At 54.4% G+C, this 26238-nt stretch overlaps 1 protein-coding gene and 1 long non-coding RNA gene across 6 annotated transcripts in view; one reads left to right on the top strand and one right to left on the bottom strand.

Moving 5' to 3' along the window:
* The window catches only part of LOC129520843 (bone morphogenetic protein 8B), a 32559-nt gene extending 27077 nt beyond the window's left edge, over positions 1-5482 (top strand). Inside the window, exon 7 of the mRNA XM_055342047.1 lies at positions 2990-5482. Coding sequence (XP_055198022.1) covers positions 2990-3139 — 150 coding nt within the window. The 3' untranslated portion in view covers positions 3140-5482. The remainder of the gene's footprint in view (positions 1-2989) is intronic.
* An 815-nt stretch (positions 5483-6297) lies between these two features.
* LOC129520844 (uncharacterized) lies at positions 6298-24960 on the bottom strand. Of its 5 annotated transcripts, none has more exons than XR_008666686.1 (9): positions 24635-24864; positions 23551-23964; positions 23331-23427; positions 21958-22090; positions 17129-17857; positions 15499-15756; positions 13463-15181; positions 7123-7217; positions 6298-6989 (listed from the first exon to the last, which is right to left on the bottom strand). It is a non-coding gene; the product is annotated as an uncharacterized LOC129520844 (long non-coding RNA). The 5 variants fall into 5 exon arrangements; XR_008666685.1 differs by having other exon boundaries at positions 15499-17289; positions 17776-17857; XR_008666684.1 differs by lacking the exon at positions 24635-24864 and adding an exon at positions 24913-24960 and having other exon boundaries at positions 15499-17857.
* Between the last annotated feature and the right edge of the window lie 1278 nt (positions 24961-26238).

Below are 26238 nucleotides of genomic sequence, written 5' to 3'. Positions count from 1 at the left end.
CTTGTTCTTTCATCTGGAATGTACTGTCTCCTGATTCTAACTCTCCACGTCTGTCTCTGTGTGTGAGGAAGGTCAGCAACGCCTCCGGCTCTTAAAGGCAGCGGCCTCCTGAAGCCGAGGTCCTGTAGTGCCCTGCAGCGGTGCCCCCGTTCACCGGAACCGGTCTTCAGGGGCGTCTCCTCTGTGTGTGTATAGTCGTCCTTCCCTCTCCCCAGGGCAGGAGTCCCAAGGAGCCACTGGCCCTGGTGGGGCTGCTTGCTGCTGCTGGGCTAGCGTGCCACCTCGAAGGGGCTCAGCCCACCCTGTAGTGGGGGGGGGGGCACGCAGTGTTTGCAGGTGTGTGCGCTGGTCCCCTGCTCGAGGGCAGCCGCTGCTGCAGGGCCCGAGCCGGGTGTGGCCAGAGCAGCTTGGGTCGTGGGGAGCTGCTCTGGGAGCTGCTGGCAGCAAGGCCTGTGGGAGGGGCCCCTGGAGGGGGGCAGGACTGCAGGGAGGGGTGGAGAGGTGGGTGGGGCCTCGGGGGCGCTGGTTCCCACGAGGTGCTGGGGGGCAGGGGGAGGGGAGGAGGGGAAGGCTCCGCGGCCCCTGGGTGCCCCGGGGTCTCTGGGCTGTGCTCTGGGAGGGTGAGCAGCTCCCGACTCAGGTGGGGCCCCAGGCGGGGTGGCTTCTCCCGCCACCCCCCCCCCCACCCAGCCAGGCTGCTGCTGGCCCACGGGCCGCTGGAAGTGCTCAGGTCCTAAGAACCCCGAAATCCAGCCCCTCTGGGTTTCAACACTGGCCGCCAGGGGCTGTGCCTTCCCGGGGCTCCTGGTGAGGGTCCGCCCCCTCCGCCCCCTTCTGGGCCCTTCTCTCTGCCTTGGGCCCTGGAGTCGTCTCTGGGTCAGTCTGTGCGTCCCTCACCCTCGGGGGTGGCGTCTGCTACCAACGCGGCACCCCAAGGCTTACGTGTTACTGACTCGGGGTGGACACCTCCTAGAAGGTGGACCTGGACTCCTAGCTCCTGTGTCGCCAAGCCTGTCTGGGAGCTCCAGGGGCGAGGAGATGCAGCACCGCGGGGGCTTTGGCTCCGTGGTAACCGCCTTTCCCACATCAGGCTGGGTCTGCCTCCCCCCCCCGCCCGCCCCCCAGGAGCCGCCTTCTGCCCGGAGCTCAGTGGGATGAGGCACGTGAGCCCCAGCTGCCCTTTACGCACCTGCTTCCTGCTCCTCCCGGGGCTCAAGGGCCTGCAGGCCGAGGGGCCCCTGCAGCTCCCAAGTCCGGCTGGCTGGGTGGGCTCGGGTGGCAGGTGACATCGGGGGTCAGGGGCCGCTCACGAGGCCTTGGGTCCTGCCTGAAGGGCCAGGTGGGTGGACTTAATCCCTTGTCCAGGGGCAAGCAGGTGCAAAGTGCCACCGCCTGCCTTGCTCTCTGGAAGTGCTGCTCCGGCTGCAGCGCAGAAGGACAGGGGTGGGGCGGGGCAGGCAGGGTGCCAGCGGGGGGCTGTGGTGGCCACCGCCAGGGTGTGGTACAGGGCAGAGGCGGGGCGGCCCTCGGGAGGGGCAGGGAGTGGGGCACCTGGGGTCTGCAGGTGAGCCCGTTGGGCTGGAGGGCTGTGCTGACCCCGAGGTCCTGGGTGCCGACTGGAATATTCCCTGTGTCCCCTTCCCTCCCCATGGAGTCCGTGAGAGTGGGGACCAGGTTGGGACATCTCTGTGCCCCGATCCCGGTGGGGCTGGCGTGAGGCCTGTGTCCTGGATACGCTGGTGTGGGGAACGAGCAGAGAGTCGTTGTATCCCCTTGGCAGGGTCGTGACTGTACCCAGAGCGGCCCAGCCAGTGACAGACCCTGTGACCTGCTCGCCCAGGGCCCACACCAAGCTAAGTGGGCTGGCACCGCGGCCTCCACAGTCCCTGGTCTGGGCCCAGATGGGACAAAGGCCTGTCTTTCTGTCCGTCGTCTGCGGGGAGTCTCAGGCCGCGCCCGGTGGCGCCCGACGTCCCCCCCAGCCCCAGCTCAGGAGCGGCCCTTGCGGGTTTCCAGCCCACAGAGCCCCGCGGCTGCTGCAGGGCGGCCGTGTCCCCCGGTTTCTGTCCCGTGGGCCCACGGACACCAAGCCCAGCCACGGCGCGTGGAGGTGGGGACGTTGGGGGCAGTGGCAGCCGCGTCCCCGCCAGGCTGGGCCTCCGCGAGGCTGCTGGGCCCCGAGCAACCGGCGTCCTTCCGCAGGCGGCTCCGCGCTGGGCCTACGGGGCCAAGACCGGGCCCGGGGGGGGGGGGGGCAGGTGCCGGCGGGCCCCCCACCAGACGGCTTCGTCCGGGTCCCGCGCGGCGCCCCTGCCAGGGCTGCGGGGAGGCCGCCTCGCCCCTGCAGCCCCCCACCCAGGCTCCCTGCATGTGGCCCCTGCCCGGCCGCTGGCGCTGCAGCCCGTCCTCTCGGCGCAGGGGCGTATTTTTCGGAGGCTGAAAGGCCGCTCCCCTGGGCTCGTTCCTGGCAGCGGGGCTGGGGGGAGGGGGTAAGAGGTCAGTGCACTGGGCCCAGGTCGCACTGCCACGCGGGGAGCCTCGTGCCGCCCCCAGGCCCCGGGCCTCAGTCCTGGTCTGTCCAGAACAGTCGTGGCCTTAGAGGTGGGCTCCAGTGTGGGAAGCGCTTTGCGGGAGAAGCGCGTTGCACACCCCAGGGGCGGGCCTAGGCTGCTGGGCCATCTCCAGGCCTGTGCCCATCACCGGCTCGCACGTGGGAGGGAGACAGACCACGAACGGCTAAGGGGGGGGGCACATCACAGAGGCACAGAGGGGCGCGGAGGGCACCCGGAGGGGCACCGTGTGCTGGGCTGTCCTGTCTGAGGGGAGCCGGCTGGGGCCCAGGGGGTGCCCTGAGGGCAGTGGGGCGGGGACAGGGTGGGGCACGTCTCCATGTCTGCACCTGCCTCTGCTGCAGGTGGGGAGGGCGCAGGGGGTGGGGGCTCGGGGAAGCCCCGTGTTCATGCCGCTGCCCGCCGCCCCGTCTGGCCAGGTGCACCTGATGAAGCCGGATGCGGTCCCCAAGGCGTGCTGCGCCCCCACCAAGCTGAGCGCCACCTCCGTGCTCTACTACGACAGCAGCAACAACGTCATCCTGCGCAAGCACCGCAACATGGTGGTCAGGGCGTGTGGCTGCCACTGAGGCCCTGCCCCCCTCTCCTGCAGGCAGGGAACACTCACAAGCCACCATTGCTCGGGGGGGGGGGGGGGGTAGGGCAGGGAGGGCCACATATGCCTGCCGGGGTGCCCTGCCCAGCCCTGGGGTTTCTGGTAGACTTGCTGGCCCAGCCTCACAGGCCTGAAGGACGCAGCAGTGCTGCCCGCGCGGTGCCGCTTTGATGTCCCGTCTTAGGACATGTCCTTGGCCATCCCCAGCCTGCGCTGCAGGTGGCCCCGGCCCGAGGGTGACCAGCTGGGCTCTGAGCAGGGCTCCTGCCCTCAGCACAGCAAGTACTGGGCTCCTAACGTGGCGCATTCGTTGGCCACCCACCAGGCCACTGCAGCACCTACTTGCCTACCCTCCTTGGGGAAGAGGTGTGAGCACCCCCCACCCCACAAACAACCTTGGGGCGCCCAGTTCCCGCCAGCTTCTCCACCCTGAGAGACACCACTCTTAGAGCCAAGGCAGTGGCTGTGGCGGCCCCAACCGGCGCCATCAGTACCCGGCCCGGTGTGCCTCCCACTGACCCCCGATGGGCCCTCAGAACCGTCAGCACAAGACCCCACACACCCACCGGCCGCTCAGAGTTAAGATGAAGCCCGTTTCTCGGGGCCCCTGCAGGCTGGGCAGGGGGAGCCGCGGGGGAGCCCCCAGAGGTAGAACAGGCCGCTGCTGCCGTGCCCCGCTGTGCCCAGGAGCCCAGACCTGTGAGCAAGAGCGGCCTGTGTCCCAGGGTGCGACAGGCAGTAATTAGGGGTCCGGGCAGGGCGCTCCCTGAAACTGCTGCTCTCCTCAGAGCCGCCGCCAAGGCTGGACAGCCCCCCAGGCCCGGCAGAGGTGGGAGCACCGTGCCCCGGGGCGCATCCCCGCAGTCACCTTGCCCCCGCCGAGGAGGGGACCCCGGTGTGGAGGCCGGGCCCTGTTGGGGGACAGCCGGTTTCGAGGATCGCAGAGGGTGGGCCGGACTGGGTGCAGGGGGCCTGGACCGCGGCCTGGCAGCGCCCCGAGCGCAGTGCGCCTGGACTCCGGAGACCCGGGTTCTGTCTGGTTCCCCCGCAGCCTCTGACCCGTGTGCTGCCTGACGAGTCCTGCTCGGGGTCAAGCTTTAGTCTCCCCTGCTCCCGTGTCCAGCTGCCGCTTCGGGACCTTAGTGACCAGCGGTCGCCTCCCAACACCAAGGGCAGCGAAGGCCTGGGAACCTCCGACCTGCACTTGGGCTCTTGGATGCCCAGCGTGTAGCCCGCATGCCGGGGCTGGGGGCCCTGCCCGGTGTGCCCTGGGGTGCGTGAGGATGGCCATCTGGATCCCCTGCCGCACCGTAGCTGACTTCTGGAGCCCACGGCCGTGCAGGCGACCACCAGACCGAACCCCAACCGAGAAGGCCGCGGAGTCAGTGCAGGGACAGCCCACTCATTCCTGTGGCTCACCTGCCACCCAGGATGCGGTCAAGGCGGGGGCGGGGGGGGCGTTGGCCTTGGACGAACAGCCATGTCGGGGGCGCTGACCAGGCACCGTCCGCCCGCCCGCCGGCTCACCGGGCCTTCAGTCCGTGAGTCGCTGTGGAGGACAGTGGGTAACGTGCTTCAAGAAACGCCCAAAATGCCACAGGACCAGGGGCTGTGGGTCGAGGAGCAGACCCGGCCTGGACTCCCAGCTCTGCGGCTGGTTCCAGTGACATAGGAGGTCCCCCGCAGGTTCGAGGGCTTTCCTCAGGGCGTTGGCTCTGTCCTGGCAAGGCCGCCGGGGTCAGCGGGTGTTGCTTTACGGGAATGTGCCCGTCTGGGCCTCCCCGGCGGCCTTGCACTCGAGGCTGCTCCTCCCAGAGCACATCCAGCAGGTGCCCCTGTGTTGGAACCGACACTGGTCCTGCCTCGGGCTGAGGTGGGCCTGGTGCGCTCCCGGCCCGGGGACCTCAGGTGGCACGGGGCACACCCCTGCCGGGGCTGCTGTGTCCCCGCGCCGTCCCCAGGCCTCCGGAATGCTGAGCTGGAGCTCTGTGGACGGTCTCTTCTCACCCAGAGCTGCAAGTCCGTTTGGCCCTAAAAAAAAAAAAAAAAAAAAAACTTTTCCTCACTGAGAATATCAGGGGTGTGGGCACCAGGGAAATTTTTGAAAATAAAAAGTATCATACAAATACACACAGTCCCAGCACAGAGCTCAGCATCCCCCGTACCTCCTTCTGGTCTCCTCGCGCACACGTCTGTCTCCAGGGTAGACACTACGGGTAGTTTACAGGTAGGATCGTGCTCTGCGCGCTGCTTGGTGATCTGATTTACTCAACCTGATATATTTTGAAAATGTGTTATTAAATCTTTGAAAGCACGACTTGTGCCATTCCATCCGTGAGCCGCACCCTGGTTCTGTCCCCGTTCCTTCCCTATAGCCAGGCATGGGGTCCCCATGGAGCCCCCTCGGGAGCCCCAGCCCAGCGGAGGCAGGCAGCAGGTGCTCGGTCGTCAGCCCGGATATCGGGACCTGTCCACTCCCCCGAAGCTTGGTCACCACCCTGGGAGGGTTGGGGCGACCCCGTGACAGATTCTGGGGAGGCTCTTACACTTCACACCCGCAACCCCAGGGCTCCTGGTCCCCGGCTTCCCAGCCAGTGTGCCCAGCCCACCCGCCCGGGGCAGCCACGGAACCACAGCGACAAACTGTTTCCTCCATGGACGTCCTGTTCTCCTTCCTGGGGCTCAGGCCAGCCCATGCCCCTCCCCACGTCATCCCTAGAGCCAGCCTGTCAAGTACCCCACACACCTCTTCTCCTCCAGCTGCCACGCCAGCCATGGCCTCACCGCTGCCAGTCCCCACACCGTGACGAGGCCCCCGAAGCCAGAGACCAAGGTTCGCCAAGGATGCTCGGGACCTGCCGGGGTCACAGGCCTGCTCCCCTCCCCTCCTGGCTCAACCCGACCTCAACCCAAAACAAGAAGCCGCCGCACCCAATGGCTGGAGTGTAGACCCTGATCAGAGCCACTGGCAAGCAGTAGGTGAGCCAGTGGCCACCCAGGAGTCGTTTCTGGTGACTGATGGCTTCTGGGGCTCAGCCTCCGCACACGGGACATGCCAAAGGGTGAGCGGCAGCAAAGCCTCGAACTGGCACAGACTTGGACTTGCTCTGGGTCTAGGGGAGGGCGGGGAGGGGCCAGGAACCATCTGTGCCTCAGTCTCCCCAGCACCAAGTGCAGGGCCCGGCAGGACTCTACCAACCACTGGTGCAGCGACTGAGTAACAGGCAACTGGGTGCCCGTCCCGACTCTGGACCAGGTGTGAGGGCAGGATGGAGGCAGGGACAGCAGGATGGAGGCACCTGCACCAGCTCGGCCTCCGCGGCTCTGCGGCCACCTGACAAGGGTGTGCGCTCAGGGCCTCGGCCCGGGCGGGGGAAGGCACACGGCAGCGCGGTGCTCTGCTCTGTCGCAGGAGGAGGTCCAGGCACAGCCGCAACCTTTGTAAACACCTGGACCTGGCTGACAGGCAGCAGGACAAGAACTAGCATTTATTTTAGCAGAAGCGACGCCTGGGAGCCACATGGGTGGGCCTAGGAGCAGCTGCGGCAGCAGAGGCCTGGAAGAAGCGGCGCCTCTGCCCTCCCGGCCCACGGCCGCCCCGGGGAGAGCCAGAGGAAGCCCGGGCCGCCTCGGCACAAGAGCCGCTCCAAGTGGATCCCAGGAGCCGGGACACAAAGCCCTGCTTGCCCAGAGGGGACCAATGCCCCGAGACGGGGTGACCGCTCCGGGACGCAGGGCGGTGCAGACACGGGGCGTGCAGACTCACACGTACTCCCCGCAGTCGGCGATGATCACCTTCTGCTGCGGCTTCTCGTCCTTGCTGCCTTGGGGGGACAGACGGGGGCAGAAACCGGGGAGGGTGGAGGGTGACGGGTGGCTTGGGGCCCCTCCCCACGTGCCCCCCACTCTCTCCTGAGTGGAGCAGCGCCCCCCCAGCTCCCCCATGGAGCCATGTACCTGGAGCTGGGCAGCCCCCCACCTCGATCTGCCGCACGTCAGGAAGAACTGGGAGCTGTTGGTGTTGGGGCCGGAGTTGGCCCTAGAGAGCAGGCCTGGGGGCGAGAAGGGGCGGCTCAGCCCATACCCTGGGGCCCGGCCCTCAGAGGGACGTCTGTGCCCACATGCGTGGACAGCCCTTCAGGCAGCTCAGGCCCAGGAGGATACCGTGTGGACGCCTCATTTTCTGCTCAGGTGAAGTCAATGAAGTGGTGAGCAGAGTCGTTTAAACTACTTTAGATTGGTTTAGCCTTTCATTCATTCATTCAATACTGTCTACTTCATAGCCAGGCTCCTCCTGGTAAGCCCTGGGGACACTGGCCCCAGCCTTGGTGTAGTCACACTCTAGTCACTCAAAAGATAAATGTGGATTCATCTCAGGGACACAAGGCTGGTTTAACATCCAAAAAGCAATATGACGCAGCACATTAACAGGATCAAGTACAAAAAAAACACAAAATCATCTCGATAGAATGGAAAAGGCATCTTACAAAACCCAACAGCTTTTCGTGATACTCAACTAACTAGGAAGAGAACCTCCTCAGTCTGATAAAGAGCCCCTACAAAAGTCCCCACAAGGTGAAGACTAGGGATTTTTGCCCGAAGCTCAGGAATAAGACCAAGACATCTGCCCTCACTGTTTCTATTTGACATTGTACTAGAGGTTCTAGTCAGGGCAAATTGAAAAAAAAAAAAAAAAGTGAAGTTCACTAATGACATGATCTTGTTATAAAAAAAATCCTAAGGAATCTATTGGAAAACTATAGGACTAATAAACTCAGCAAAGTTGCAGAATATAAGATCAATACACAAAAATCAACTTCTCTCTATACTGGAGCAATGAACAATCTGAAAATGAAATCAAGAGGGGAGGCTCAGTCAGCTGGGCATCCGCCTTCAGCTTGGGTCATGATCTCAGAGTCCTGGGATCAAGCCCTGCATCTGGCTCCCTGGCTCAGCGAGCATCAGCTTCTCCTCTTGTTCCCTCTCCTCATGCTTGTTTCCTCAGTCTCTGTCAAAGAAATAAATAAAATCTTAAAAAAAAAGAATCAAAACAATTTCATTGACAATAACATCGAAAGAATAAAATACGTAAGAATAAATTTAAAAAGTAGAAGCTTATACTTTGATAAATATAAAATATTACTGAAAGAAATTAAAGACCTAAACAAATGGAAAGAAAGCCATGTTCATGGGTTGGAAAACTTAATTCTGTTAAGATCACGACACTTCCCAAACTCATCTACAGATTCAGCGCAATCTCCATCAAAATCCCAGCTGGCTTTTTTTTTTGCAGAAGTTGAAAACGTATTCCCAAAATTCATATGGAAATGCTAGAGACCTAGAGCAGCCAAAACAATCTGGAAAAAAAAAAAAGAACAAAACTGGAAGATCCACACTTGTCAGATTCAAAATGTACCATGGAGCTGGCATAGGACAGATTTACAGATCAATGAGGCAGAGCAGAAAGGCCAGAAATAAGCCCTTACATCTATGGTCAATTGATTTTCAACAGAGATGCCAAGACAAGGAAAAGAACAGCCTTTTCAACAAATGCCTGGGACAATTGGACATCCACAAAGGAAGGAAATTAAACCTCTTTTCTCATACTATACACAAAAATTAACTCAAAATGGGTCAGAGCCCTATTTAAGAGTGAAGCCATAAAACTTAAAATACAAGAATAAATCTTCATGACCTCAGTTTAGGCAGAGCCTTCTTAGTTATGACATCAAAAACACACTGATGGAAGAAAAAATATATTGGACTTCAACAGAATCAAAACCTTTCTGCTTCAAAGCAAACCATAAAGAAAGTGAAAAGACAACCCACAGAATGGCCAGAAACACTCACAAATCATGTATCTGATAAGAGATCTATACCTAGAATATTGAAAGAACTCTTGCAATTCAATAATAAAAAGACAACTCCATTAAAAAATGGGCAAAGGGGGGATCCCTGGGTGGCTCAGCAGTTTGGTGCCTGCCTTTGGCCCAGGGCATGACTCTGGAGTCCCGGGATCGAGTCCCACATCAGCTGCCTGCATGGAGCCTGCTTCTCCCTCTGCTTGTGTCTCTGCCTCTCTCTCTCTCTCTCTCTCTCTCTGTGTGTGTGACTATCATAAATAAAAATTAAAAAAAAGAAAAGTAAAAAATGGGTAAAGGATCTGAATGGACATTTTCCCAAAGAAGATACACAAATGGTCAATAAACACATGAAAAGATACTCAATATCATTAGCCATCAGGGAATTGCAAATCAAAACCACAACGGGTGGGGCACCTGGGTGGCTCCATCAGTTGGGTGCCTCACTCTTGATTTGGGTTCAAGGCATGATCTCAGGGTTGTGGGGTCGAGCCCCACATCAGGCTCCATGCTGGGTGTGGAGTGGGCTTAGGGTTCTCTCTCCCCCTCTCCGTTTGCCCCTCCCTGCTTGCTTGCTCGCTCTCCCTCTCTCTCTCAAAAATCAAAACAAAAACAAAAACCACAATGAGATCACACTTCCCTCCACTAGGAAAATAGAGGATGTTAAAGAGATCGCGAGGGCAGCCCCAGTGACAGAGCGGTTTGGCGCCGCCTGCAGCCCAGGGTGTGATCCTGGAGACCCAGGATCGAGTTGGGCTCCCTGTGTGGAGCCTGCTCCTCCCTCTGCCTCTCTTTCTCTATAAATTAGAAATATATATATATGAAGAAGAAGGAAGGAGGGAAGGAGGGAAGGAGGGAAGGAGGGAAGGAGGGAAGGAGGGAAGGAGGGAAGGAGGGAAGGAGGGAAGGAGGGAAGGAGGGAAGGAAGGAAGGAAGGAAGGAAGGAAGGAAGGAAGATAGATAGTGACCAGTGATGGGAAATACAGAGAAACCAGAACGCTCACAGGCTGCTGATGGGAATACAAAATGGCACAGCCTCTGGAAAAGTCTGACGGTTCCTCAGAATACTGAAACATGGTTATCACAGGCCCCAGCCATACCAAGTGTAGGTGTGCACCCAGGAGAAGTGAAAACATAGGTCCACACAAACACTTCTACATGAATGTTATAGCCACATTAGTCTAATACCCAAAAAGCATAGATGCCACAAATGTCCACCAACTTGTGAATGGATAAATTGTGAATATTCACCGGCAGTGAAAGAGAATTAAGTACTGTTAGTGTGGACAGCCCAGGGAGGGGGTGTGGCTCAGCGGTTCAGCGCCTCTTTCAGCCCAGGGCAGGATCCTGAGGGCCCGGGATCAAGTCCCTGCGTCGGGCTCCCTGCGTGGAGCCTGCTTCTCCCTCTGCCTGTGTCTCTGCCTCTGTGTGTCTCTCTCATGAATAAATAAATAAAATCTTTAAAAAATAAAATAAAAATAAAGCCGTTAAAAAAAATCCTACTACAGAAGAGCACAGCCTAGCGGCACAGACATTTGCTCAGTCAGCGGAAGCACATCCCACAGTCACGTGTGGGCATGTCTCTGTCTCTCTCTCTCTCACACACACACACACCCAGAGGTGACAGGACCACGTAAGATTCTGGAGGAGGTAACACCTGAGCTTAAAAAGCCCAGGTCTGGCAGGGCTGAGAGGTAGCACAGGCTGTGTGCTGGCGGTGTAAATGCCAAAGCCTGGGGCCTGCGTGCTGCCCTCCACGGGGCCACGGCCCGCTGCACCCTCGGTGCTGGCGGTGATGGGAGCGGTGGGAGTGGTCGGGGTGATGGGGGCGCTGGGGGTGATGGGAATGTTGGTGATGGGGGCGCTGGGGGCGCTGGGGGTCGGGTGCTCGGGGCGGTGGGGTGGGGGCGCCTGCCGCAGTGCAAACCAGCCCGGTGAACGGTGAACGTCAGCCTCAACTACCCCAATACTCAGTCACACCTTCTAGAATCCCGCAGAGATCAGGGAAGCCTGGGTGCCGCCCCCGAAGCGGCTACTAACCGCGAGGCCGACAGAGCAGGAGGCACTTGGTGGCCGGCGCCCCGCAGATGCTGGAGGAACCTCCCAGGAAAGGCGACCTCACGACCGGGGCGGGGGCGGGGGCGGGGGGGGGGGAGCCGTGGCTCCCGAGCGGGGTGGGGGGGCTCTCGGCCTTCCCCGCGGATTCGACGACGACGGCGAGGTGGGAGCCCCGCTGCCAGAGACGGACCGGAGTCCGGGGACAGGACGGGGCGCTGAGCGGGGGTGCGGGGGGAGCAGGGCCCCGAGGGAAGCCCCGGGGGGAGCCCAGCACCGAGGCGGATTGGCCTGCGGACGCGGACGCGGGAGGCCGGGAGGCGCGGGCGCTGGACGGGCCGCCGCTGCCCCCTGGAGGCGGCTGGAGACCTCAAGGTGCGGTCTCGCCGTCGGAACTGCTGGGGGTCCCGGGGCTGCCGGGGAGGGGCTGCGCCCGCTTTAGTGCGAAGGGAGCAGGCACCCAGACGCCCCGCAGCGCCCCCGTAACAAGAACCCCCCCCATTGTTAAAGGAGGCCCCTCGCCCAGCCTAGAGCCCAACAGGGGGCTTTGAACTCTCTACCCTGAGATCAAGGCCTGAGCGGAAATCAGGGGTTCGCGCTTCAGGACTGACACCCCCACCCCCCCCAACCCCACGCCCTAAGAAACAATTATTCTTCATTCTCTGACTTTCCAATGCCCTGAGAAAGTCATGTAGCACAGAAAAATCTCTTCATAATGATCTCAGCTAAGAACCTAACTAACTCCATTTTACACATAAATCCAAAGACTCTTGGGGGCCCCTGGGTGACTCCGTCGGTTAAGCACCCAAGTCTTGATTTCAGCTGGGGTCATGACCTCAGGGCCCCAGGATGGAGCCTCCTGTTGGGCTCCGCACTCAGCAGAGAGTCTGCTTAAGATTCTCTCTCCTTCACCTCCCTCTCTAAAATAAATCTTTTTAAAAATCCAAAAACTTATTTTCTGCGTTGAATTTTTCCAGAAATAGACCTACCACATAAACTGAAGGAACCATGAAGTTTTCCTTTTGTTCAGAATTCTACCGAGGGATTTTCACTGTTTCAGAAAATGTTACCGTGATCCTGGCAACAAAACACACCTGTAGCAGTCGGCACTGCAGTTAGGGCTAATGGTGGCTCGGGGCAGAAAGGCCAGTTAAAGTATTTCACATACTTGGCTGTGGCCAAGCATTTAAATACCAAAATACATACTATTTTATTGTAAATCACTTTCATTTTTTTTCATATTACAATTATGACATAACACTATTCTTTAAAAACACTATGTGATGGGGCGCCTGGGTGGCTCAGAGGCTGAGCGGCTGCTTTGGCTTGAGTTGTGATCCCGGGGTCCCCCCACGGGGAGCCTGCTTCTCCCTCTGCCTGTGTATCTGCCTCTGTGTGTGTGTCTCATGAATAAATAAGTAAAATCTTAAAAAAAAAAAAAAAAAAAAAAAGAAAAAGAAAAACTATGTGATGGAAAGATATGTGAGCCAGGATTTTCACTTCCACTTAAAGCATCAGGTCTAAGAGGCAGGCACTGGGCTAACAGGTTCAGAACCATGAAGGGAAGAGGGAGGGAAGAGAGGCAAAGCAAGGGTTGAGCTCTGGGTCCCTCCAACACTTCAGAGGTTGGGCGAGGAAAGAGGAGACCGAGGTGCAGCAGCAGCCGAGGAGAATGGGAGTGGTGGGTGAAGCGGATGGCAGTGGACGCCTGGGGAAGCCACTTCCATCCCCTTTGAAACCAACACTCTTACTCTCTCACCTCCCAGGAGCGTGAGACGCTCACAGACCCTGGAGAAGTTCCATGCCAGGAGATGCCGTCAGTGGAAGGGAGCCGCTCACCCCTCCTGGGCCTCAGCCAGAACTCACACCCAGGCCCCAGGCCTCAGTACGGAACAAGCCAGGGGCCCCAAGCCTGGCACCCTGGGACCAGCTGAGGCCTGTGTGACTGCACCGCGGCTCAACTCCACTCTGCACAATCTGCTCCCCTTGCTCCCTTGCAAGAGCTGTCCCCGAGATTACCCCCTGACAAACTTTCCACAGGTGACCCTCCAGGAGTCTGCTTCCCAGAAAAATTTGACCTAAAACAGCCCAAAAGTGAAAAACAATCTAGTGGTGGTAACATATCCATGTTTTTCAGAGATATAATAAAAGCCAAATCATCACCTGAAAGAAATGAATGTTGCCTTTGGCAGGCAGAAAAATTGACGTTGGGAGAGGGGTGGGGAGCAGAACATCACGTTGTAACAAACGTCACAGAAGGATTTTCTTGAAACTATGTGCAATTATGACTTTGGTAAACCCCCCCACCCCGAAAAAAAAAGAGGATTATGGATAAAAAACAATCATTATGAATAATCAAGAAAATAGGAAACACACAATACCTGTGAATGGTAGTCACCTCAAAGGCAAGGCATGAGCTGGAGGTAGTGAGGAGAAAATAAATGTTAGCTTTTAATTTAGAGCTCTAAAAATAGTCACCTTCCAGTGGAGAAAGCTGGCAGCCCTCTCCTCAAGCAAGTGACCTAAGTTGACCTCACAAATGCTAGAAGTGTCGTCATGTGCTTCCTCACACGAGGTGTTCCTACCAGAACGTTCACATGGGGAAGCACCAGGCAGAGACTAAGAAACCCTCTGCAGAGCAGGCCTGTTCTCTTCAAATCCTCGAGATCAAGAAAGACACCGAGACTCTGTTCCAAACAGAGGGAGGCTACAGACTTGACCGTGCCCGTGCAGGAGTCCTCGCCAGGGAAGGACCACGACAGTCCCCAGAAAGGGCGATGCTAGGGAAGTGCTGAAACCGGAACTCGGCCCAAAGATCAGGAAATACCGTGCAGACTTCAGCGGGCGTGCTGTGATCACGTAAGGAAGCAGTCTTGTTCTTAGCAAATATATACTTAACTATTTAGGGGTCAAGAGGCACGATGTCTTCAACTTCCTCTCAATTGGCACAGCCGGGGTGGGGGGGGGGGGGAGGAAGAAATATATCCGAGTGTGTAAATTAAATGGAAAAGTGTATAGAGGGCAAAAAAGTAACATAGTGAGTGGATAAAGCATATGTAAGAGATCCTCGTACTATCATCCCTACAGAATATTCCACGCATCTGTGTGTCTGCAAAATATCAAAACAAAACTACAAAAAACAATACAATTTATAACTTGCAACTGCCTATCTTTCTAATGGTCCTAAGCCTTCAAGAATGCCTGCGCAGGCTCATGTGACAAGAGGCTGGGGTCCCAGATGCCTCAGAAGGGCTCAGATAAAAGGTGTTGAAGTCTCAAGATTCCAGGCAGCTTCCTCCCCAGCCGGCTCGGCCACCAGCCTCGGGCCGGAGTCCTGCTCACCTGCTGTCACGGGAACAACGTCTAAACGCAGCAGCATCTGGATGCGGCTGGCCAGCTTGTTCCCGATCTTGATGTCCATGTACACCTGAGGATTTGACCAGGCCTTTTTGGCAGCGGGCTCTCCTTGGGCGCAGAAATCATTAGTTTGGAGAGCACTCTGACTCCCCAGGTAGGAGAGCGAGCATTTTTCTTTTTTAAGTTTTATTTTTATTTAAGTGACCTCTACACCCAACATGGGGCTTGAACTCCCAACGCCGAGATCGAGAGTTGCAGGCTCTACTAACGGAGCCTGCCAGGCGGCCCAGGAGACCGAGTTCTCTGAACACACACCAAGGACCCAAATGCAGCGAGCAGGCTGTGGCAGGTGCCGACGGGGAAGGCCCCAGGCCGTGGAAGGGCAGGCGGAAGGCAGAGGCCAGGGCCCTGGTCCCCGGCCCGACCCCCAGTGACAGGAATCCCCAGCACCGGCTACCTGAGCCCCATTCCACAGGCTCAGGACCTCATCACACTCGCCCTGAGACGCACCAGCTTGCTGCACCCTGGCCTGCGGTCACACAACCACACCCTGGCCTGCAGTGTGCAGCTCTCCACACCTGCAGACCCCAGTTCAGAGACATCTGGTGGCTTAGTCAGTTAAGCGTCTGCCTTCGGCTCAGGTCATGATCCCACATCCTGGGATAGAGCCCCGTGTCAGGCTCCCTGCTCAATAGGCAGTCTGCTTCTCCCTCTCCCTTTGCTGTTCCTCATGCTTATATGCTCTGTCAAATAAATAAATAAATAAGATTTTTAAAAAAACAAAACAAAACCAACAAACAACCCCAGTTCAAGCCCACCCACCTTACTCATGTCACAGGGACCCATAACCTTCTCCACCTATGCCACCCTCTACAGATTCATAGCCGGGCTGCAGTGAAAGCAGAAACGGCTGCCTTCTGACTCAGGCGAAGTGCCCAGAAGACAGTGAGGGGGTTGGACCTTGCTTTGTGCTCCACGCGGACTAGGGTGACTAGCTGATACATACACATTCAGGACAAACCCATTTGTTTGCTAAAGAAAACTACCGTCTCTGACCTACCTGTGGTGTGGATTAATCGGTCAATGTGTGCACGCTGAGCCTTCAGGCCAAGTGCTGGAGATGTTAAGTAAGGTACCTGAGGAGCTGGCGATCCAGCGGCAAAGGTGGGGGAGGGGAGGAGGGAGGTCGGCCACCAATGCGAGAGGCACATGGACCCCAGTGCCAGGCACACAGCCTTTGTTCCAATCTTGGCTCCACCCTTCTGAGCCGCATGATGTTGGACAGGTTACTTGATCGCCCGGTGCTCAGTTTTGTCACCTCGAGTTGGAGACAGTTATTAGTACTTAGCTCAAAGGATTATTGTTAGGATTCAACATTTGTAAAGCACTTAGAGTCAGCAACATGTAAACATTTTTAAATAAATAATGTCAAAATAATACCATAAAATGCCAGGACTGAGGTTGCCACAGGAGCCCAGAGGCCACAGAAGCCCAGAAGGGACCCTATCTCACTTCACTGGAGGAGTCAGAAAAGTTCCCTGTAGAAGGCAGCAGCTGAGCTCAGCTATAAAAGCTGAGTAGGAGTTAGCGAGAGAAAGTCAGTTGGAAAGGGAATTTAGGCAAAGGGACTGCATGTGTGAAAACACAGAGATTTATACCTACAAACTTTATTCTAGAATGCAAACTAGGGATACAATGTGGAGAGATGAGTGGGGTCCAAACATGGAAAGCCCCTCTGTCCCCCACTACAGATGAGGCACCCCTAGGCTGCTTGAGGAGAGCCACATGGTCAACTGTGTGCCTTAGAAAGCTCCCTCCGGCTACTCGGGATAGGAGGAAGCAGGTCCGGGGCAGGGAGACCAGCTATTTGTAGGAGAGACGACAGAGGCTACGCCAAGCTACTGTGGCGGAAGCAATCAGGAGAGCAGAGATTCAGGCAGATGTAAAGGAGAACACTGCAGGATATGGCAATGCAGTAGGTGTGGGTTGTGATGAGGACCGGAGAGGTCATGAAAGTCCCTGGGTTGGGTGACTGCGGAAGATGGCAAAGTTCACTAAGATCGGGTCCTCAGGATGACCAGAGCGGAAGGAGAGAGGAAATTCACTTGGGACGTGCTATGTTGATTTATGGTGCCTGGAAGACATGCAGGCAGGAACACATGAAATTCAGGAGAGAGGTCAAGGCTGGCCCTAGAGATCTGGAAGTCAGCACAAGGCTGAGTGGCTGTGATAAGCTCAGACACTGGCCAAGTGGCCGAAACTGCAAGGACAGCGTGCAGAGACGAGCCAAGGGCTAAGGGAGGAACTCAGAGAAACACTGTTGCTCTAAAGGTGGACAGACGAGCAGCTTGGCTAACCCCAGAAGCAACGTCACTGTGGGGTATGGAGAAGCAGGAGAAAATGCTGGCACTTGGGTCCATCTGAGGGGCTGGGGCTCCCCGGAATCAGGCCAGGAAGAGGAAGAGTATGAGCCTGATACCAAAGTCTTCACAGTGAGAGTGCAGGAAAGGTCAGGAGGATGCAGGATGCCGGCGAGGGGGCGTCCTCACTGTTCCTTCGCATCTCAGACCCCCGCCTAGTTTGAGCAATCTCAAGTTGGGACCCAAGCATGCTGGAGGATACTTCTCATCTCAAGCCCCACACGGATAGAGAAGCAGGCTTCTCCATTCACCTCACCCATCGCCACTCACATCTAAGCGCCCTGCGGGGAAAGTACCAGCCGCTCCTGGGGAAGCCCAGGGCTTCGATCTCACCCCCTGGGTTTCCACTTTGGGAGGCTCCATTCCTTCCTCCTCTTTATTCTTTTCAAAGGGTCTTCCCAGAAATCTTCATCAGTCATCATCTGACCACACTGAAAGGCAGAGAATTGAACAAATGCTAAGAAATTCAAGCTACCGGCCACCTGCCCCGACTGTACTTAGTTCTTTGCGGCTGTCAGCCACATGGACGCCCCATGGGGCTCTCACAGGCAGAAGTTGTCTCTGAGGACAAGGGACGCTGCCACTGGGAAATGTTAGGCTTTCAGGTCCAGCTCTTGGCAGACACAGATGGCAAAAACAGAGGAGGACCAAGCCGAGCCAAAAGGGAAGTCCCAGCCACTGTCGGGGCTGGATAGGCCCAGTCTGCATCTACGGCCCAGAGCAAGACTTTATGGGGACAGTGGCTCTAGCTTTGTGGAGAATCTCAAACTCTCTTTCCACAGAGGTGCTGCATTCTCTTCCCCACTCTACAGCTCTCTAACTGTGAACACCCCTGCAGCAGAAGTGAGACAGGGATAAAAAAGCAAGAGAGGCCAAAGTTGAGGATGTGATGAGGCATCTGCGGTGCCCCCACTCACCTGGTCTGGATGAGCCTCCCTCAGTTCTCACTGGGTTGGCTAAACGGACACGAACTGTCCGCCCAAAGAGTTCAGAGCCATCCTGCAATACAACTTAGCTGTTTAAACCTCATTTAGGTTAAAAAAAGATTTTTACTTCTAAGAAGTCTGAGCCCTGCTCATGATTAAGTCTGTGCCAGGAGCCCACACCCCCCAATAGCAAGCTAAGCACAAAGCTAATCATAAAATGTCCCTGAGCCACCGCACACTTCTTTCAACACCAACAGGAAATTCTGTGCTGGCATGATCTTCGGATCTGAGCTCAGAACTCTGAAATAATAAGTATAAATGCAGTGACCGTGTATTGAGTCCACTTTAAAAAATCAAGACCAACACTAAATGAGAGAGAGAGAGTATTGCTGGCTGGTGGGACCATGTTTGCTGAAAAAGTAATAAAGGACTATTTTATTATCCAAGAATAACTGATTTAGCGAAAGGGAAGTAGATTTTTTTTTAAAAGGTTTCTTTGGGACCTTTTCATGAAAACTAAAAAAATATGAAAGATGATTTCTTAATTTAGTAAGATATAGGTTATAATTATAGCTATGCTCTTGTTCCTAGAAACAGATGGCTAAAATACTAATTTTACTGCTAGCAATTAAGAAAAAAAATTGAACCATAGCATGAAATATCCTTATTTCACATTTAGTTATAAAGATTGATCATAAGGAAAAAAAAAAAAGATTGATCACGAAGATTTAAAAAGAAAAGTGGGGCGGGGGGAGAGTGGAAACAAATTTAAGAGTTCTGTTGCAGGCAAAATGATGGCCCCCTCAAAGATGTTCACATCCCATTCCCCAGAACCTATGAAGAATTACACAGCAAGAAGGAAGGAAAGTTGCAGATGGAATTAAGGTCGCTGGTCTGCTGACCTTAAAAATAAAGATGTCGTACTGGATTATTCAGATGTGCCCAGTGTAATCACACAGGTCCTCTAAATGTGCAGAGGGTAGGAGAGTCGGGTTCAGAGTGATACCGTGTGAGAAAGACTAACCTGGCCATGGCTGGCTTGAAGATAAAAGGGAACGGAAGCCAAGGAATGAGGTCAATCTCTACGAGTTGGAAAACACAAAGAAACAGACTCTCCCTTAGAGCCTCCACGAGGAATGGAGCCTTGCTCACACAGTGAGAACCCACTTTGGACTTCTAACCTCTAGAGCTGCAAGATAACGCATCTGTGGTGTTTTTAAAGCCACTGACTTGGGGGCACCTAGGTGGGTCAGTGGTTGAGCATCTGCCTTCAGCCCAGGGCGTGACCCCAGGGTCCCAGGATCGAGTCCCACATCAGGCTCCCTGCATGGAGCCTGCTTCTCCCTCTGCCTGTGTCTCTGCCCCTCTCTCTCTCTGCGTCTTTCATGAATAAATACAATCTTTAAAAATAATAAGAAATAAAGCCACTGACTTGGTGGTCATTTGTTACAGCAGCAGGAATTTAAATCTTATTTATTTATTCATTCATTCATTTATTTATTTATTTATTTATTTATTATAGTCAAAGAGAGAGAGAGAGAGAGAGGCAGAGACACAGGCAGAGGGAGAAGCAGGCTCCATGCACCGGGAGCCCGATGTGGGATTCGATCCCGGGTCTCCAGGATCGCGCCCTGGGCCAAAGGCAGGCGCCAAACCGCTGCGCCACCCAGGGATCCCTAAATCGTTTTCTTTTGAAGCCTATCATAATCCTTGCAGGTTTTCTCTGGTTTAACTTCACATGAGTGCCAGTTTGCAATGGCTCAAAAGTCTGCACTTTGTTGACAAGAGCCGACCACAGCAGTTTTCCATGACTGCTTTCACACACGTCGTGAAACCCTGCCTCTTATGCCAGATTCAGTTTTACCTTGCAATCCATTTACAGTCTATTTGTGGTATGCTGCCCTAGACTAGAGGCTGGCAAACTTTCCATCAAGGGCTAGACAGTAAATATTTTTTTGTGGGTCATACACAGTCTCTGCTGCATATTCTTCCCCCACCCCCACAACCCATTAAACATATAAAAAATGATTCATCTCACAGATCATACAAAAGTAGGCTGCAGGCTGGATGTGGCCTGTACTCCGAAGCTGGCTGACCCCTAACATAGATACAAAAATGTCGGAGAGACACTGGCTGACAAAGATTATTGGCATTTATGCAAACATTCACTGGGAAGACGTTGGGGGTAAGAACTCGTTTTAGAAGTAGCCAGTTCACCATGAATACTTTTCAAATAATGACAACTTTTGCTTCCTGGATAACTCTGCAAGTCTGGAAACTGGAAACACAATATGCACCTGAGGGTCCCACGTGCTATAAAGCAGCATCAAACAGCTTTAGTAAAAAAAAAAAAAAAAAAAGCAGTCTCAGCCAGACCACGTTGTCGATTGCTGCTGCAGCTTCCTGCTAAGAGAATATGGGAGTTCATGCTTGCAGTCCCACTCTTCCTATGGTGGCACTCAAATGAAAGCTCAGTAGCACAAGCACAGGAAAAAAAGACATTTTGCCTTCCTACCCACCTCGACTATACACATCTAACAAAGGGCACGTAGTAACTGCTTGTGAGAGCTGGTGATGCAAGGATATGTGCTCAGGTTATGGGAATAGAATACACACAGGAAATAGGAACTAGCAACGCCAGGCCCTGGAAGGCTTGGGGCTCTCAGGATCTGTCTTCCATGTTCTGACTTCATGAGGGGAACTATGAGCCGGGCCTGGTGGGCCTTCCTTCAACCAGAACTTCCTGTCCCCTGGCAACTGTCACCATCAAACTGGGGTTTTGGGGATTGAATAGTGTCCCCCAAAATTTCATGCCTACCCAAATTTAAGAACGTGACCCTATTTAGAAATAGGGTCTTTGCAGACATAATTAGTCAAGATGAGGTCATACTGGATTACACTGGGCCCTAAGTCCCAAGACTGGAATCCTTTTTTTTTTAAGATTTTATGTATTTTTATTTAATTTTTAAAGATTTATTTATTTATTTGTTTGTTTGTTTATGAATGATAGACATAGAGAGAGGCAGAGACAAAGGCAGAGGGAGAAGCAGGCTCCATGCCAGTAGCCTGACGCAGGACTCGATACCGGGACTCCAGGATCGTGCCCCGGGCCAAAGGCAGACGCTAAACCGCTGGGCCACCCAGGGATCTCCAGATTTTATTTATTCATGAGAGACACACAGAGAGAGACAGAGGCAGAGACACAGGCAGGGGAGAAGCAGGCTCCGTGCAAGGAGCCTGAAGCGGGACTCAATCCCGGGTCTCCAGGATCACGACCTGGGCTGAAGGTAAGTGCCAAACCGTTTAGCCACCCAGGGATCCCCACCATGACTGGAATCCTTAAAAGTAGAGGAGACACATGCAGGGAACAAGGCCATATGAAGACAGGGACAAAGAGGGGGCTGATGCAGTTACAGGCCAGAGAATGCCAAGGATTGCCAGGAGCTAGGAAGAGCTGGGAGGAAAGGATTCTTCCCTAGGGCCTTCAGAGGGAGCATGGACCTGCCATGTTCTTGATTTAGGACTTCTAGCCTCCAGAGCTAGAAGAGCTACGGGAATGAATTTCTGTTGTGCTAAGCCACCAAGTTTGTGGTGATTTGTTAGGGCAGCCCCAGGAATCCACTGCATCTATCCAAATGGAGAATAGCACCTTTGGTACTCAACGACAATAGTGACACTTGTCAAGGGTGGCTCAGTCAGTTAAGCATCTGCCTTCAGCTCATGATCCTGGGGTCCTTGGAATGAGCACCCAAGTCAGGCTCCCTGCCTCTCCTCCCTGGTTATGCAGTCTCTCACTATCTCTGTTTGCTATCTCAGTCTCTAATAAAATCTTAAAAAAAAAAAAAAAAAGGCAACACTAGTCAAATACCAAACAAGGAAAATTTCTTACGTCTGTCAACTCAAATACAACAAAAGCAAATCCTCGGTGCTTTTCTACAATAGCAGAAGTAGGTCACCAGTGTGTGAGCAATAGTTAGAGACCATATCCAGATGCCCTTTAAAGAATGAAAATCTAATTTTTAGAGGCTTCCACTTTGTCACTTTGTTTTAAATAAACATAACTAAACAATGAAGTGAATTTTTAAACTTTGTAGTATCCAAGTCTACCACCACAGAATCTAAGCCTTAAGTTACTTTCCGAGCATGTGAATAACTTTTGTTTATAAGACTTACGAAGTGTAGACAACGTTGCTTATCAATTATTCACTCCAACTGAGTACCAGATGAGTACAGAGCACTGACCCCACTGAGTTAGGTGACTCGTAGGGAAGGCAGCCTGGTGCTTGTCCTCAGGAAAACACGTTAGCTGGCAGGGAGCGAGAAAAACAGGAGGTAATAATTTTTAGAATTCAAGGATAGTAGAGGCCCCAAGAGCCAGTCTTCCTGTTTTATTTAAGAAATGAAGCACTGGGGCAGCTCGGGTGGCTCAGCGGTTTAGCGCCACCTTCAGCCCAGGGTGTGATTCTGGGGACCCAGGATCAAGCCCCATCAGGCTCCCTGCATGGAGCCTGCTTCTCCCTCTGCCTGTATCTCTGCCTCTCTCTCTCTTTCTGTGTCTCTCATGAAAAAATAAATAAAATCGGAAATAGACTAATAAAAAACCTCAAATAAATAAATACAATCTTTAAAAAAAAACAAAAAACAAAAAACGAAAGAAACGAAGCACCAGGGCAGCCCGGGGGAGCTCAGTGGTTTAGGTTTAGCGCTGCCTTCGGCCCAGGGCATGATCCCTGGATCCTGGGATCGAGTCCCGCGTCAGCCTCCCTGCATGGAGCCTGCTTCTCCATCTGCCCGTGTCTCTGCCCCCACCCCCATCTCTCTTTCTATGTCTCCCATGAATAAATAAATAAAATCATCTTTAAAAAAAGTCTGTTCAAAAAAAAAAGAAACGAAGGATCAGAGAGGTTAAGTATCACCCCGGAGTCAGTGGCACGGCTGGGTTTAAAACTCCTATCTTGGGGATCCCTGGGTGGCGCAGCGGTTTGGCGCCTGCCTTTGGCCCAGGGTGCGATCCTGGAGACCCGGGATCGAATCCCACGTCAGGCTCCCGGTGCATGGAGCCTGCTTCTCCCTCTGCCCCTCTCCCTCTCTCTCCCTCTGTGACTATCATAAATAACTAAAATAAATAAATAAGTAAATAAAATAAAATAAAATAAAATAAAATAAATAAAATAAAACTCCTATCTTGGAGAATAACAACCAAGGATCAAATAGAAACGTGCCCTGTAACTGTGAAACCAATTTCAGGGAAACTCCCCTCCCGGCCCCCATCAGCAGAGGCCAAGGCTCCCACTGTTGCAGCTGAGCTGCCCGGCTGCCCTCTGCTATTTAAAAGCACAGCTGCCAATTGGGAGGTCTGGTCAGCAGGTGTGGTGGGGGGACGGCTATCCAGCAGGTGGTGTGAAACAACACAGCAGACCTTTCAAGGTTTTTCTAAACTATCTTCCTGCTGAATCTTGCTACAAAGTTTTTATGTTAAATGATCAGAAATCAAAGGCCCCAAATGGTTCCAATGTGGAGAAAGCCTTTCCTCAAATCCAACAAACCTTCAATTTCAATGTCAGCCCATAGTCACAGCACCATCCTGGACCTGTTGTCCTCAGAACGTTCCTCTTCCATCACCAAGATCATAGCCCTGTTGACCTAGAGAGACATCCTGCTGAACTTCATTACACACCAACCATACCCAGAATGCATAGGACTTAAAATTCTTGAGTTCTTTTCCTGACGTTAGGAATCTGAAAAAGAGATATTGAAAGGTCTCACCTGTTTCTCCGGAGGGAATTAAGTGTCTGCGATGCGGGCAGCCCGGGTGGCTCAGTTTAGCGCAGCCTTCGGCCAGGAGCTGACCCTGGAGACCCGGAATCGAGTCCCACGTCGGGCTCCCTGTGTGGAGCCTGCTTCTTCGCCTCCCTCTCTCTCTGTGTCTCTCATGAATAAATAAATAAAAGCTTTAAAAAAAAAAAAAGTGCGATGTCCCCGGAAAGGAATAAAAGCAGCACGAGGCGGGATGCCTGGGGGGCTTCGCGGGGAAGCATCTCACGGCGTCTGCCTTCGTTCTTCGACCCAGGGCGTGATCTCGGGATCGAGTCCCCCGTCGGGCTCCCTGCATGGAGCCTGCTTCTCCCTCTGTGTCTCTGCCTCTCCTTCTGGGTCTCTCATTTACAAATAAATAAAAATCTTAAAAAAAAAAAAAAAGGCAGCATGAGGAACTTTGTCCTCCACCTCCTCTCCCAGTCCACCTGCAAACACCAAGTGCCCTCTGAACCAATGCCCTCCACGCCGTTGGTACAAGCTGCTGCAACACCCAGCAAAACAGCAACAGGGAAGGGCAGAAGGAATCCCTCAGGCTGTGGGTGTGCAAAACGCCTCGTGCGGGCCGCCCCGCCCCATCCCCCCCCCCCCCCCCCGTCAGGCCTCCGTCCAGCGTCCGGTTGCTGGGATACCTTCCCTGCTTCCACGCCTCTATACAGTCACTGGAATGAATCCAAGAGTGCAAATGGGATCACCTCACTCTCCTGCTCCATATTCCCCCGAAGCCCGCTAATGCCCTCCGACAGAGTCCAAATTCCTCCGCGCGGAAGGCGAGGCCCCCGCGCTCCCTCGACGCAAACGCTTCGCTCCGGGACGTCAGGCTGCTTCAGCCCTCGGCGGGCTTGCTGCTCTCCTCGCAGGCAACAGCCTCACTCCTGATGTTGCAAACCCAGCTCGGGGCTCCGTGCCTCGGGGAGGTTTGCCCTGCCCTCCCCTCCCGCCCCCCCGTCCCCTCCGCCCTCAGCGCTCGTTCCCGAAACCCTGCGCCCGACCCCCATCGACCCGGTCCATCACACGCAGGCACCGCGGCGCTCACCAGCCCCTGCAGGAAGGATGCTTCCAGAACTCCCCCGCGAGCCTGTGAACTCCTTCCTCTAAGGCGCCGGGGCCGCGGGAGTTTGCAATGCGGCCCCAAGTCGCAAGAACAGCTCTCACCAACCCTCCGAGACCGGGGTCCCGGGGGAAGGGGTTCCGGGCAGCGCCAGGCCCAGCAAGGCCCTCAGGTGGCGGGTGCCGTTCACAGGCTGGGAGAGCAGAGCCACCAGACCCCCCCCCCCCCCGCCCCGCCTCGCCTCGCCTCAACAGAGCCCCCACCTGCCTGCACAGCGCACGGCTCGGCCTCGGCGGCAGCCATCTTCCCACGCGCTTCCGCCGGAAGCAGTAGCGCAGGCCCCGCCCCCTCGCCGCTGCGCCCCGCGTGGTGCACCTGTAGCGGAGGGGCAGGTGGATCCGGGGCTGGGGACACAGGCACATTAACCGCCGAAGGCGGGGGACGCGGGAATCCACTTCGAGACTGGAGCTTTGTTTTATTTCTATTTATTTTAACATCAGTGTGATTAATATAATTAACGTTAGGTGTACTTGTTTCAGGTGTACAACATAGCGGGATTCGGGATTCCACACGCTGCTCTGGGCTCACGATAAATGTAATCCCCATGCCCCCCACCCACCTCCCCTCTAGTAACCGCAGGTTTGTTCTCTGTATTGGAGTCTGTTTTGGTTTGCTTTTTTTCTTTGTTCCTGTTCTTAAATCCCACGTGAGTGAAATATGGTGGGTCTTTCCCTGGCTTATTTTGCTTAGCATTACACTCTTTACCTCTATCCACCCATGTTGTTGCAAATGGCAAGATTTCATTTTTATGGCTGAAGGATACTCGTGTGTGTGTACACTTCTTTATGCATTCGCTCATCTGAGAGCGCTCGGGCTGCTCCCATAGTTTGGCTATTGTAAATAATGCTGCAATAAACATAGGGACAATACGTATCCCTTTGAATTAGTATTTCCGTGTTCTTTAGGTAAATACCCAGTAGTGTGATTACTGGATTATAGGGTAGTTCTATTTGTATTTTCTGAGGGAACTTCATACTGTTTTTCATAGTGGCTGCACCAGTTTGCATTACCACTCACAGCACACAAGGATCCCTAGTTGTCCAGATCCTTGACCATGTGTGTTGATTTTAGTCATTTTGACAGGTGTGAAGTGCTATCTTATTGTTTTGATTTGCATTTCCCTGATGAGTGATGGGTGAGCATTTTCTCATGTCTGTTCACATCTGCTGCCCATGTTTTAGATTATGTGGGTTGGTTTTTTTTTTTTTTTTTTAAGATGTAATTATTTGTGAGACACAGAGAGGCAGAGACATAGACAGAGGGAGAGGCAGGCACCTGATGTAGGACCTGATCCCAGGAACCCGGGCTGAAGGAAGAGGCTCAACCACTGAACCCCCGAGGTGCCCCTGGTTTGTTTTTTGAGTAGGCTCTCTGTCCAAATATGGGGCACAAACTCACGACTCTGAGACCAAGATTTGCATGCTCTACCGACAGAGTTAGCCAGATGCGCTGAGTTATAAAAGTTCTTTATACATTTTGGATATTAATCCTGTATTGGATGTGACTCTTCTCCCATTCAGCAGGTTGTC

Source organism: Nyctereutes procyonoides, unplaced genomic scaffold, assembly GCF_905146905.1.
Source record: "Nyctereutes procyonoides isolate TBG_1078 unplaced genomic scaffold, NYPRO_anot_genome, whole genome shotgun sequence".
Classification (NCBI taxonomy): Eukaryota; Metazoa; Chordata; class Mammalia; order Carnivora; family Canidae; genus Nyctereutes; species Nyctereutes procyonoides.
This window is presented reverse-complemented; position numbering and strand designations above follow the sequence as displayed.